The sequence below is a fragment of the Mytilus galloprovincialis genome, chromosome 6, assembly GCF_965363235.1.
Source record: "Mytilus galloprovincialis chromosome 6, xbMytGall1.hap1.1, whole genome shotgun sequence".
In the NCBI taxonomy this organism is placed as follows: Eukaryota; Metazoa; Mollusca; class Bivalvia; order Mytilida; family Mytilidae; genus Mytilus; species Mytilus galloprovincialis.
The window spans coordinates 36,439,061-36,452,780 of NC_134843.1; the positions used below are offsets into that span (position 1 = coordinate 36,439,061).

At 30.4% G+C, this 13,720-nt stretch overlaps 1 protein-coding gene across 1 annotated transcript in view; it reads right to left on the bottom strand.

Moving 5' to 3' along the window:
- Window positions 1–625: 625 nt before the first annotated feature.
- The window catches only part of LOC143079490 (rotatin-like), a 94,183-nt gene continuing 81,088 nt past the window's right edge, over window positions 626–13,720 (bottom strand). The window contains exons 38-47 of the mRNA XM_076254848.1: window positions 13,493–13,633; window positions 12,387–12,563; window positions 11,725–11,910; window positions 11,162–11,334; window positions 9,309–9,435; window positions 7,410–7,615; window positions 6,868–7,015; window positions 3,629–3,751; window positions 2,145–2,248; window positions 626–1,525 (exon numbers count right to left, since the gene is read on the bottom strand). Coding sequence (XP_076110963.1) covers window positions 1,391–1,525; window positions 2,145–2,248; window positions 3,629–3,751; window positions 6,868–7,015; window positions 7,410–7,615; window positions 9,309–9,435; window positions 11,162–11,334; window positions 11,725–11,910; window positions 12,387–12,563; window positions 13,493–13,633 — 1,520 coding nt within the window. The 3' untranslated portion in view covers window positions 626–1,390. The remainder of the gene's footprint in view (window positions 1,526–2,144; window positions 2,249–3,628; window positions 3,752–6,867; window positions 7,016–7,409; window positions 7,616–9,308; window positions 9,436–11,161; window positions 11,335–11,724; window positions 11,911–12,386; window positions 12,564–13,492; window positions 13,634–13,720) is intronic.

Sequence of the window (13,720 nt, forward strand, 5' to 3'; positions counted from 1 at the left end):
AGTGAGTCGTTGATGATATTACGACACTCATTCCAGTTAACAGTTGACGGGGGACGATATTTAGGTCCTTTACTGAGGAATGATTTTAACTCTCGGTCGCGAACGATGTTAAGGTCTCCTGTTATAACATGGGAAATTGGTCCATAGGTGTATTCTGAATTACTGCAATTACACGACATAGGTGTATTTTCAGTGATATTTACATCTTTACACAATTGGCTATAATTAAACACATATTTTCGGGTAAAAGAATGAATGGAAAGGTAGACATGGTGGATTCAAAAGAGCCCTTCCCCTTCCTAGAGTTGGGATAAATGAATACATAATATTTTAAGTAAAGGTGTACCTTTTTAATAAACATTCCATTGTTATATTATCCTAGAGAAAAAACACCCCCTTATAGCGTCATAAGTCTTTTAAAAAAAAAGATTTTTTCTTTATAAATGAACTGCTTATTCTATCAGTCTTCTTGTGTATGCTCTTTATGCAACTAGTACAAATGTACTTTATAAAACAATTTTTTCTGGGAATATCTCCTCACTATTAAAGGTTGAAATCATTTGTGGATGTCTTCTTAGTTGATGGGAATCATAATGGGCTAATTTGGAACTAAAAATAAGTTCAATGAGTATTTTATTTTATTTTATTGTTACTGAAACCATATATTTATAATAAATATCGTGTCTTTACATATATAATATACAAATAAATATAAAATTATTCTTTATCATTACAAAAATGTATAAATAAGTAATTGGACGGTATATTTACCTTGTAAAAGCAAACATTATATAATAAGTGAAACAGAAATAGTTAGAAATTCATTTTATATACTGGATAATACAACATTAAACCTATTGTATGAAAAGAAAATCTAATTATTTTCAACAATAAAATGTCGCCAGAAATTCAGAAAGCCTGGTTTAAAAAAGTTATTTGATTGTACTTTTCCATTTATCAAAAAATCAGATTTGACATTTATCACTTATAAATAATCATATCAGTAGCAAGCACTATCTTCTACAATTTATAGGTAATAGAATAAATAGCTGACTTTAAAATCTATGCACAGGAAACCCTATCAAGAAACTTATCTTTCAATATTTGACAAAATAATAAATAATTATTCAACAACTAAAACAATAAATGTGTTTGACAAATTTTCTTGAATCTAAATTCCAGCTACAGCTATTAATCAAACATCTAAGATATATTTTCTTAATTACACAGCCAGTTTGATATTTTTTTTAGTTTCAGCAACGGATATTTTCAAAAATAACATAGATAAAATTGACCATGCACTTGCAACAAAATTAAGTTAGCACATTTATAGTTCAGGTTGTAATTGTTTGTTTTTAAATAAATAGAATTTTAGAAAGTTGTCCAAATGTTATTCTGACACAGCTTCTATGACACATTGTAAATCTGTTAAACATTTTTCTGGTAATGCCTGTTTGTTATACATATTATTCATCTTCTCCTGAAGTTTAGGTAGCACATTAGCATTCTTCATCATAACTTTGGCCTGGAAAAGAGCAATATAACATTATTCACTAAAACTTTTTTGAAAGTGTACTGTTGTTATAAAACTACATATTTGGTGAGAAAATGGTGAGATAATCTTATCATTCTACACAGAAAAGGAGGAGCTAATCAAGCAATTTTTAAAAGAGGTTTCCAAATATATGTCCCCATTCAAATGCATTGATAGTCGAAAAAAGGGAGTACCAACCCCTCCCCCCCCCTTGGATCTGCCACTGTAAAAGTGAATAAAGAATAAAGTGTTAATAGATAATAGCATTAAACAGTGATCCTGACACTAGTTCACTATTAGGAGTAACAACATGGGTACCACTAATTGAGCAGGAACTTCTTACCCTTCCAGAGCATCAGAGTTCACCCTCATTTTTTTGTGGTGTTCATGTTGTTCAAATAATGTTGCTGTCTGTTTAGTTAAAACTGCTGTATATTCTTTTGATTTTGTAGGTTTTCCAAGGACTTATTTTTTAACACCTAAACAAAAGTTTAATTCCATAAATTTCAATAAAGAAAATATTGATTTTAAAAACTGTGATGTTTTGCATAGTAAAATTAGGTAATCTTCCAACTATAGTTGTGTAGTCAAAACTAATATACAAACCAACCTTTTGGTTATTGTACACTAGTGCCCACAGAGCTGAAATGGCAACTCTCTGTAAGGGATCTATACCACCATCCACACACTTCATTATTTCTGGTAATAATTTATCTGAAAGAATAAAATCTATACAATTATAAAAACAATGATATAAAATTAAGGAGATGTGGTATGATTGCAAATGAGACAACTATTCACAAGAATTCAAAGAGATGTGGACATTATAAATTATACATTTGTAGGTCACTGTACTTCAAAAATTAGAAAAAAAAACATACTGTAATATATAAGTGAGCAATAAATGACCGACTAGAAAAATGTGAAACAATTCAAACAAGAAATCAAGCGGCCTATAACAGTACAATACATGAAAAACAAATTTTGTGATTTTTTTGGGAGCATGTTAAGGTATTTTATAGCAAGAAAATGGTAAAAAGGGTTCAGGATTTGACAGAAGTTACGGAGATCCCATTTTTATGGCAATTTTATATTTGTATTTGTATTTTAGCATAGGTCAAACTTTTGTTTTAAACTTAAACCCGATTTCATAACAAGCTTTTAAAAGTTAAATTTCTAAATCATTTCTTTAAAATTGACAAAAGATCTGACATGTCTGACAAAAATTACATCTAAATGCTTATTTCTAATTTGTCTTGTAACTGCTGTTACACATTTTTTTTTCTAAATTTTGTACAACATGTAACAACGATTCTTTTAAAAACATATCTTTTGTTTTAGCATAACAAATGTTTCAACATACATGACATCAAAAAAATAAAATTTTAATAGTTCAAACAGTGAAATAAGGATTAACATTGGAGAACCTCATTCAAGCAGTAAAACAAGAATTACCATTTAAAAATATCACTATCAATAAAAAAAACATAATAGCTTGAACAAATGTTTAAACAAGGATTCACTTAGTTTTAACAGTGAGAACATTATTACCATTACAAATCTTACTTTCCTTAACAATATTATTGATTTGTCTAGTTGTAAATAATCTTAATATATATACAGTAGGATTTTTTCTCTCCATGTTTTAAGTTTTTAAGATACTGTAAATTCAGAAATTATTGCATAGTTTTTATTATTGTGAAAAAAATGACAGGGTTATAATCTCAATAATTTAAACTCAAATTTTGAAATTTTTAAAATGAATTACTCATGAATTTTCTCAATATTGCAAAAATGTAAATAGTATTTTAGTTTAAAATAACAAAATTGCAATGACAAATACATGCAATAATTTCTCAATTTACAGTAAATAGATTTTGTTTAAAAATATTGTCGGGTGGTATCTAACTATGAATTATATGAAGTAGCACATTTTTAGTGTATAACAGGAATGACAAAGCAACAAGGTGGACTCACCATTGATTAATAGTCTGGATATATTATTTGAATGAGAGCATCAATTGTCAAATACCCATCAATCAATAAATCAATCAATCAATGTTTATTTAAATGTGATATAAGTCTTTCACTTACCATTAGCTAATAGTTTAGGTTTATTACTGGAATGACAACATAAGTTTCTGATGATCAGTGTTGCTACCTCTGCTGGTTTCCCCTGACTACATTCCATGAAGTCTAGTAATAAATCTACTGATTCTAAAAATATAAAAAGGATATTAAAATTAACTTTTTCTATTTCAAAAAAACTTTAGTTTCTGTTTTTGTGTAATTATTTTTTTTGGAATTAGTTAAATATTTTTACATTATTGTTATTATTTGTAAGAAAATTTCCAATCATTGTTTTGAATTGACTGGGACATTATTTTAACAACCATAGCTGAAAGGGTGATATAGCAGATTTTTATCCCTAGTAAACATTGCTGAGATGAAGCCAAGGTTGATAATGTTACCCAGAAAACATTGTCAGCCGAGATGAAGCCATGGTTGACAATGTCTATGGGAAGGGTACCAATCTGCTCTATCACTATCTCAGCTAAGTGTTATCTAATCTTTTATACTCAATGTTCTGTTAGTCCTGTCTATTAAATTTCAAATAACAAACTTAACATCTTGTGCATAACAACCATCAGTATTTAATAAAGCACATAACTGATTAAGTTTCTGTGTTTGCTATAGGTTAGAGTAAACTAGATATCATTGAGATGGGAGCCATCTCTGTGGGCCCCACTGTGAATAATGTGCATTAAAAAATTGTATCTTTACCATAGGACATGGGTTTGTCAACTGAAATCAAAGTTTTTGACCTTGACCTTTGACCTAGGAAGTTGTAAATAAATTATGACACACCCTTTGGTGTTGGTTTATAAACATGTCAAGTATAAACTTTGAAATGATAACGGTTCTCAATATATAGAGCGGACACAATCTTTACCATAGGACATGGGGTTGTCAACTGAAACCAAAGTTTTTGACCTTGACCTTTGACCTAGGAAGTTGCACATAAATTATGACACACCCTTTGGTGTTGGTTTATATACATGTCAAGTATAAACTTTGAAATGATAACGGTTCTCAAGATATAGAGCGGACACAATCTTTACCATAGGACATTGGGTCAACTGAAACCAAAGTTTGCCCTAGGCAGTCGTTCATAAATTATGACACACCCTCTGGTGTTGGTTCATATACATGTCAAGTATAAACTTTGAAATCATAACGGTTCTCAAGATATAGAGCGGACACGATCTTCACCACAGGACACAGGGTTGTCAACTGAAACCAAAGTTTTTTGACCTTGACCTTTGACCTAGGAAGTTGTACATACATCATGACACGCCCTCTGGTGGTGGTTAATAAACATGTAAAGTATAAAGTATGAAATCATAATGGTTCTCTAGATATGGAGCGGACACAAAGTGTTATGGACGGACGGACGGATGGACGGACGGACAGACTGATCACTATAGGGGACCCGCCTTTGGCGGGGCCCTAATTATTTCCCTTGTATTATCCAATAAAAATCTGGAATTTTGACATGAAATATAATCAAATATAGTGTTAGCATATTATTCCAAGGAATTTGTAATGTAGGACCATATATTTTCTTCAAAATACATTGTAGCAATTCAGTATTCGTAATTTGACACATCTTCGTTTCCGTAATTAGATGACCCAACAATGTTATCAATAAGTCTCATCAATATACAATGCACTGTAAAAAATAAGGGGATTATGATCATTTCTTTCTAAAATGCTCATTTTCAATCCTTCTGGAAGGAAGTAAAACAACTCTTAAAAAACATAATATTGGAAGACATGCTATTAATCTGAAAAGTATAGTTTATGTATATAAAGTCTATGATAGAGTATAATGAACTCAGTTTATGTCTCACCATAATTCGTTATACTATAAATAAAGTGTATTCCATATGTCAGACTAAGAAATATAAAGAGATAAAAAGTAAGCAATTTAAATAACTAAAAAACAAAGTAATTAAAAAAAAGGGAAATGTGTTCATGGGACACAAGATGATTCCTCTATTTGGACATACTGATATAAAGGGATATAACTCAAGAACACAAAAGTGACGCTAGACAAATTTGTAGTTGATCTGAGTTTTGTGGTAAAAATTGTGTAGTGTAAGTATCTTGATATTAGGTTGAGGAAATTTTAAGTTAGGGAACAGAAAGAAAAATTCAGCAATATTTTCATTTGTAATGGGGAATAACTCTGGAATGATGAAAGTGACACTACCGAAATTCAAACTTGAACAGTGTTTTGTGGTAATAAGTAGTGTGTATAGGATTCATAACATTTGGTTGAAGCAAACTAAAGTCAGAGAACAGAAACCAAATTTAGGCAGACATACAGAAAACTTGAGAAAAGGATATAAAACTTAATGACCCCTACGCTATTAGGAAAGTGGTGTAAATGAAATATACTTGATATTACGATAAAAATAATATTTCTTGTGAATATATATTGTATAACTGTAATCTCTATATATTTACTTAAAGAATATTTAACATTTTTTGCATACATCTACTTTTCTACAACTAGTTTTATTCTTGAAATTTTATGCTACTAGTTTCCTTTTCTTGCTGTCAACTAACCATTCAATGATAAAATGATATTCAAAATATGCAGTATCTAACATGACAAGATCACATAGTAAATGAGTATTACCTTCAAGTGAATCATCTGATAAAATACCATCCGGTTTTACTGTAGATAATATATTTTTAAAACACATATGAGTTTCAAGGGAAATTTCTCCATAAATGGTAAGCCGATATTTCCAAAATTCTTAAAAGACACTTTTAAAAGTTTTTATTCATATCTTATGCATCAAATATTAAGTAGGTGGATGAAATTACATGTTAAGAAAATTTGGGTAATGTAGTGATTTGGTCCAGTTGAAATTGGTCAAAATGAGTACCAGTATGTCTGAAACTGTTAAACTGAATTATGGAAACCCTTAACATGGAATTATCCATACCTTTGGTAAGAGCTGATAGAACTTTTTTTATAATTTTGATAAGATTTTTCCCAAAGGTATTTCACTACATTGTAAAAATCTTTTTGAGATAGAGCAGGTGCAATTTTTTCAAATTTGAACTTATTGTCTGAAAAGAAATGCACTACAAGATAACTATGTTCTCCTGTCTCTTATATTAAATTTGTAATTCAACAAACTCAAAAGCAATCTTCCTTTCCATAAGGCTGGATGTCCTCTTTGTGCAGTAAACCACAGAAGGTTAAGGGAGAATAATGAGCTGCTTACTGTGTATATTTTACTGTATGATATTACCTTTTATTTTCAAAATCATTTGTTGTCCTTCCACAGAAAAAGATAAATTAAGAAGTAGTTCTAACCAACAGACTTCTAGAAACTGTTGTCGTTTAGTTTTCTTGGTCTTCCTGGGGTTCAATTCAGCAAATTCACTTAAGAAATTACTCTAAAAGAAGAAAAAGACAAAATATGATATTATATTCTATATTTAATATCATAAAAGGACAGGTAGAGTACATCAACACACAACTTAAGTTACAAAAAAAAAGAAAAGAAAAGAAAAAAAAAATAGAAATGTAGCAGCTTCGATAATTCAAATGAAATAATAATAAACATATTTACAAATATATTTTCATGCTGTGCTCATTTTAATACACTGTAGTCGTCATGTTGAATATTTATTTCCTTTCTTCGCTAAAAAAAAAAAATAACCAGTCAAATGTTTGTTTCATTTGTAACTACTTACAGGCAAAAATCTGATCAGCAACAAAGTCATGTTTGCTATGATTTATTCCTTTAGAAATATACCTCACTAAGAGCTTTAAGCTTAAGAGACCTACCTTGAACATGATGTTCCTACACTCTGATGACAAAGTCAGTGTGGCCAGTAAGGAGAAGACCATTTTCAGTTGTGATTCCTTTATGTTGTCTTTAGATATAACTTTGATCAGACAATGGACCAAAGAGTTGGTACTAAGCACTTGTGTCTTTGGAGCTGTAGCAACTGTTGTTACAGAAGGACTAGAATAGGCCAATGAACTTGTGGCTGAAAAAAAGAAAACCAAGACTTAATAAATATTCATGAGTATCAATTTTGGTAGATTTAGGAAAAAATGTATTTTTTGATGTATATTTGATTTCCTGGTTTTGCAGAAGTCTACAAACGAGCCAGGACTTTATGGGATTTTTTGGGCTGATCCCTTTCTCCAGAAAATTTTCTGTGTTTGAAATACAATGGTTGTTCAATTTCTACACAAGGAGTGTTTCAGATCTGGACAATAATAGAATTCTGTTAGTAATAGATCATTCATCATAATCATTATTTTTTATTTTTGTAGATTTCTCTCTTTCTGCACTCAGTATTCCCTACATGTTTTGGGCATTTTTTCTATACATACATAAACTGTGCTCATTGCATGTAATATGTTAGTTAAAAAAATATAAATAAAGCTACTTCTGAGTAAAAATATTATAATTTATTGATGTCAAATTATTTTAGGTGACCTTGCAAGTATATTTTTTGACATGGTGTGTTCTAGTTAACTTTCATGTATTGTTCTACCATGTGTCATACAAAATATTATGTTCAAAAACAATCTACATTGTATTGTACTACATGACTAAAATTAAAGGGTCAGAATATATACTGTGTAGCTTTACATGGGTAACAGCTGTCATATCACCTGGCCATGAGGTCACAGAAATCTAAAGTAAGAATATCATACTCATACTTAAAATGCATCCAACTATTATACTAAATTTGGGTAATATATGAAGTTTTATGACTGTATCCCCTTTTGTACAAGTACCCATAAAGTAATTTTCGGAAATAGTGGAACCTGGAATTTAAGTTGGTGGCAGATAATTGATGAAAACTTTTACCCTTACATACAAGAGATTCTTGGTCTAACGGTCATAAAAATTTTCAAGCATGACTATCATACTCAGACTCATAAATCAACCAATCAAAATACTGGATTTGGTGTTTCAATACAAACTTTGTACAGTGAGTACTGTGTTCAGTTTTATGACCGAGGGCCTCAGTGATCAAAAGCTTTTTATGAGGAATTAATACCTATGTGCTGTTGATGACTGTATGTTGATTGCTGTCTTTCATGGTGTTATTATTTCTTATGTTGTTGCATTGTTGTCTCATTGAACATTTGAGCCATATATAGTTTTTTACACACATGAGTGTCCTCTTTTGGTAGATAGAATAAAAAGGTTTTTGGAAGTGGCATAAACTAAGAATATGCAAATTGCTGTTAGCATATAATTACATTCAAATACATTTTATTTGTTCACCTTATGAAACACAAAACTTCTCAGGAATTTCAAACTATGACATTTGATAAAGACGACAAATCTAACAATAAAAGTACACTTTTTCAAACTCATATATTTTTTTAATATTCTTTTTTTTTTTTAAATAACTCAGGTTGAGACCCATATCATATCAGTAAGTTTTGGTTTTTAAAAATTGATATCCTTCTGCCAATCTTTTCCAGTGCCTGTTACATTAAGGGTAGCAATAAACTATGGGTTTTGCTCATTGTTGATGGTCGAAGGGTGACCTATCTACTTTATTAAGCCTTTGGTGAAGAGTTGTCTCATAAGTGATATCAATAATACCCCCATCAGCTTTTTATTGATAAACATGAGAGAGATCCTTGATTGCCTGTGTATTTGACATGCATGTTAGCTAAATACTGATTGGAAAAGTTTTAATAAATACTAACCAGTGGGACACTTAGCAACAAAAGTTGTCAGGAGTGCTAAAGATGATGACAAAAGATTGGGGTCCAATAAGCACCAGGTCCATAATCTGTGCAGCATGTTGTGTAGTCCACTGTAAAAACAGGCCATCTGCAAGTGAAAAAGCAATGTTTTGTTTACTAAATGAAAAAAAAAGAATGTAATAGGGGAGACAACTTTGTAAATATATTTCTTTTTAAATTTCAGAAACATTTTATTAGCTTTCTGTGCTTACCTCTTAAAAAGAAGTATTTATATACTAACTTACTTTATTACTTTCTATTTTATAGAATTAAATACATAAAACTAGGCAAAATAAATGTTGCAGCATCTTTTGTGTAACAAATGTCATTGGACAATTTCTCTTTAAATAAAAACAAAAAATCATTTCTTTAATAAAGATATGTTAGATTGATATAATGTTTTACAGGACAGTAGTAGCCCATTAACCTTCACTAAAATTGAAAATTGACATGGTGATTGATCAATTTTGTATTGACAATGAGAATTTACTTTTAGCCGACCAGAAAGGTACTCTAATATGTGTGTTTCATTCTAATGTTGTGTTTCTGTTGTGTCGTTTGTTTCCTCTTATATTTGAGTAAGAATTCACATTGCTATAAGACGTGTCACAGTACTTTTCTATCCCAATTCATGTATTTGGTTTTGATGTTATATTTGTTATTCTCATAGGATTTTGTCTAATGCTTAGTTCGTTTCTATGTGTGTTACATTCTAATGCTGTGGCGTTGTTCTCCTCTTATATTTAATGCATTTCCCTTGGTTTTGGTTTGTAACCGGGATTTGTTTTTTTTCCCTATCGATTTATGAGTTTCGAACAGCGGTTTACTACACAGGCAAAATTTGCTCACATGAATTTCACATGAATCTCACATGAAATTCACATGAAAAATTTCATGTGAGATTCACCTCAATCGAGCTTATACATGAAACTCACGTGAAAATTTTCATGTGAATTTCACGTGAATCGAGATTCACAATCTGATGTGAAATTTTTCACATGAACTTCACGTGAAATTTACAACAAAAAGAAATGATATTTTTTTGATTTTAATTAAATTTGAAAATTTAGATATTATTTGAAATACTCTATTTTAAAAATTCATGTGAATTTCACATGAAAAAAAATTACATGATTTTCATGTGAAATTCACATGAGTTTCACATGAGATTCACATGAAACTCACAAAAACTGATTTCATGTGAGTTTCACGTATAAGCTCTTTGATGTGAAATTCATGTGAATTTCACATGAGATTCACATGAATTTAAATTTATGTGAAATTCATGCGAGTGAAATTTGCCTGTGTACTGTTGCCTTTATATAGCAACAATTATGTAGTTTTAAAAACTTTTCTTTATCTGACATATTTCATTGGTAAAGGTAATAAAATTGAAAATGGAAATGGGGAATGTGTCAAAGAGACAACAAACGGACCATAGAACCGACAACAGCGGAATGTCACCAATACGTCCCCAATGCAGAGAGAAACTCCCGCACCTGAAAGCTTCCTTCAGCTGGCCCCTTAACAATATATATAATAGTTCAGTGATTATGTACCGGTAAGCTGTTATTATTAAATCACATTTTTAGTACATATAATTTGAATTATAAGGGTATATTCCCCTTCATTTAGAAAAGGTCAAGCATTATAATATTATTATTGTACTCCCAACATCAGCTGTTGTTTATACAATGATCTGACTTATCTAACCTTTTGGAACATATCTGTAGACTATAAATACAACCTGTATTTGTATTGATAAAGGTCACTCATTCAACTATTCATACATTTTCAAAACATAAAACACAAACCTTAGCATCTAAACTCTGGAAAATAAAGTTGCGTAGCAGGTCAAAGGTCAAAATAAGTTCCTGTACATGTGATTCTTCTTTCTTTTTGTTCACTTTGTTAACTTGTAGAGATTCTAGGTTTAATTTGGCATAAGTCTGTTTTATATGTTCTATAATGTTCTCTACTAAACCCACTGAAAATATATCAAAATTATAATTATTCAAGTATCAGTAATATTGTTCTGTAAGAATAATTTAACTGAGTAATTATAAAGATTGAAGGACTATAATGCATTCAAGTACAAATATAACTGACATGTTGAAAAAAAGTAATGAATACAAATTTTTAGTAATTGATTGATATTTAGTGTTTTAACATCACTTTTAGAACTAATGGCTTTTCAGTTTAGTTTTGGAGGAAATAGATGTGCATGGAGAGAACAAGAACCTGAAGATTTCAGTCACTTATGGAGTTCAAAATAACAACATCATTTTAAAAGGCTAGTTATAGAGTAATTGAACAAGTTAGACCACTGGTCCACTGATAAATAATGCAATAGAACACAAACTAAATATTAACATACTATCAAGAGCTGTATTTTTAGCAGTGGCACATATAGCCAGGAGGTTCCTGAGAGCTGTAGCAGAATGTATTCTATCTGGACTTTTGTAATCGTTTGATTTCAATATAGAATAGTCGAACACTTTAGTTAATGCTTTACAAAGACGACACCCTGTTGTTATAGAAACCTCGTCCTTATCTTCAGAATCTGGAAAAAAGATGACATATGCATAAACATTTAGTAGTAAAAACAGATGAAATAAAATCAATATTTCATCAACAGTAATATATCATGTTAAAGTGGAAAGAAAGTCAAATAAGGAAAATTATTATTATTACATACTATAAAACGTATAATACCAAATAAATGGTTCTACCCAATGCAGATATTGCATAGGAAAAATCAAAGTACATTACAGCTATTTCAGATTTAAAATCATAAGATTGGATGTGAGTCACTCAAATTTGGTTGAATTTCTTTAGAATAAGAAGTGAAATGAATAATGCAATTTTCTTAATATGGTAAAGATAAACCTGGTGGACCAAGAATGGATTAACAATACTATTATCTAACAAAATTTTACAAATTTGTATTGAATTGAATTGGAAAAGCATCAACTTCAGCCATGTATTTTGCATAATTTAATGATATTTCATCATATCAATACACAGCTCATGGTTTACCTGGATTAACTTTTTCATTTAACAATTGAGTAATAGTTAGTGTTGACTTGGACAGCTCTGGTTGTCTCCCTTGAAGCTTTCCCTCTTCACTGAACAGAACAGAAAGGAACTGTAAACATGTGATGTACAAATTCCTACTGTAGTCCAATCTCTCGTCTAATATCTTCTGAACATTCTCTGAAAAATCATACAAATATAAAATTTTACTTAAAAATTTAAATAATTTAAAACATCTAATTGGGGCAGACTTCATTTAGATGTGTCTATAGTTGCTAACCGACTACATCATTTTGTCTGTGGTGGAGAGTTGTTTCATTTGGCAATCATATCACATCTTGTGATGAATCAGAAAACTGATTAAATTGCAGAAACATAGATTTTAGCCATGAGGTCAATACAATTTACATGAGAAAGTCTTGGTAATGGAAAAAAAAAGTCTCCAAAAGTTAAATAGCTTAGACAGGAAGTAGACTAAAATCATCAGGTCCTGAGGTCATTAACATTTTTAGCACAACTATTATTGTACTCTAACACAAAAATAAAATAAACAAATCCCATCCCATGTATGTAAATAAAACCAAAAAAATTCTCTTAGTTCTGAATGAAGTTTTTTTAAGAGAACCCTGGTATCTTCTTCATAGCTGACTCCAAAATTTGACTTAAGAGGCTGTCCAAGTAAATATCAGGCAAATCCTATGATATGGGTGGCACAACATAATTTTTTTCCCACTGAATTTTTGGTTCCAATGCAATGTTTATGTCATGCAAAGGATATATATGTCAAAGATATTTTTGAATCAATAGTGGATGGCTCAGAAAATGATTTTAAAGTTCACTAACAATGCAACAAAATTTTGTACAAAATGAAGAGTTATCTCCCCTTTTCAATGAATTTTCAGTGCTTTCTATGTATTTTTTTTCTCTTTATTTGTTGCAGATAATAAAAAAACTAAATTTAACTTCGAGAAAGAATGAATTTGTGATATGAAATAGATGAAAAAAATTTGAAAACAAAATATGTCATGTGCCATCCACTGCCTGGTTTATCCATGGACACCCTCTTAATTACATCCAAAGTCTTTCATTAAATAAACAAAGGAATTTACCTGAAAGTGGAGCCCACACATTAGGTACAGCCTGTGTAATGGCCTCCAGCGCTGAGGCACCCTGGACCTGCAATAGCATGGAGAGGAACTGGAATACTGAGATCCACAATTCATGACAAGTGGACGTCACATCTGTAGATCCTGAATATAAAGATAAAATATGACTGCAAGATTAACCTATACATGCATAAAATTATCAAATATACTATGTGGAAAAGGCACTGATTC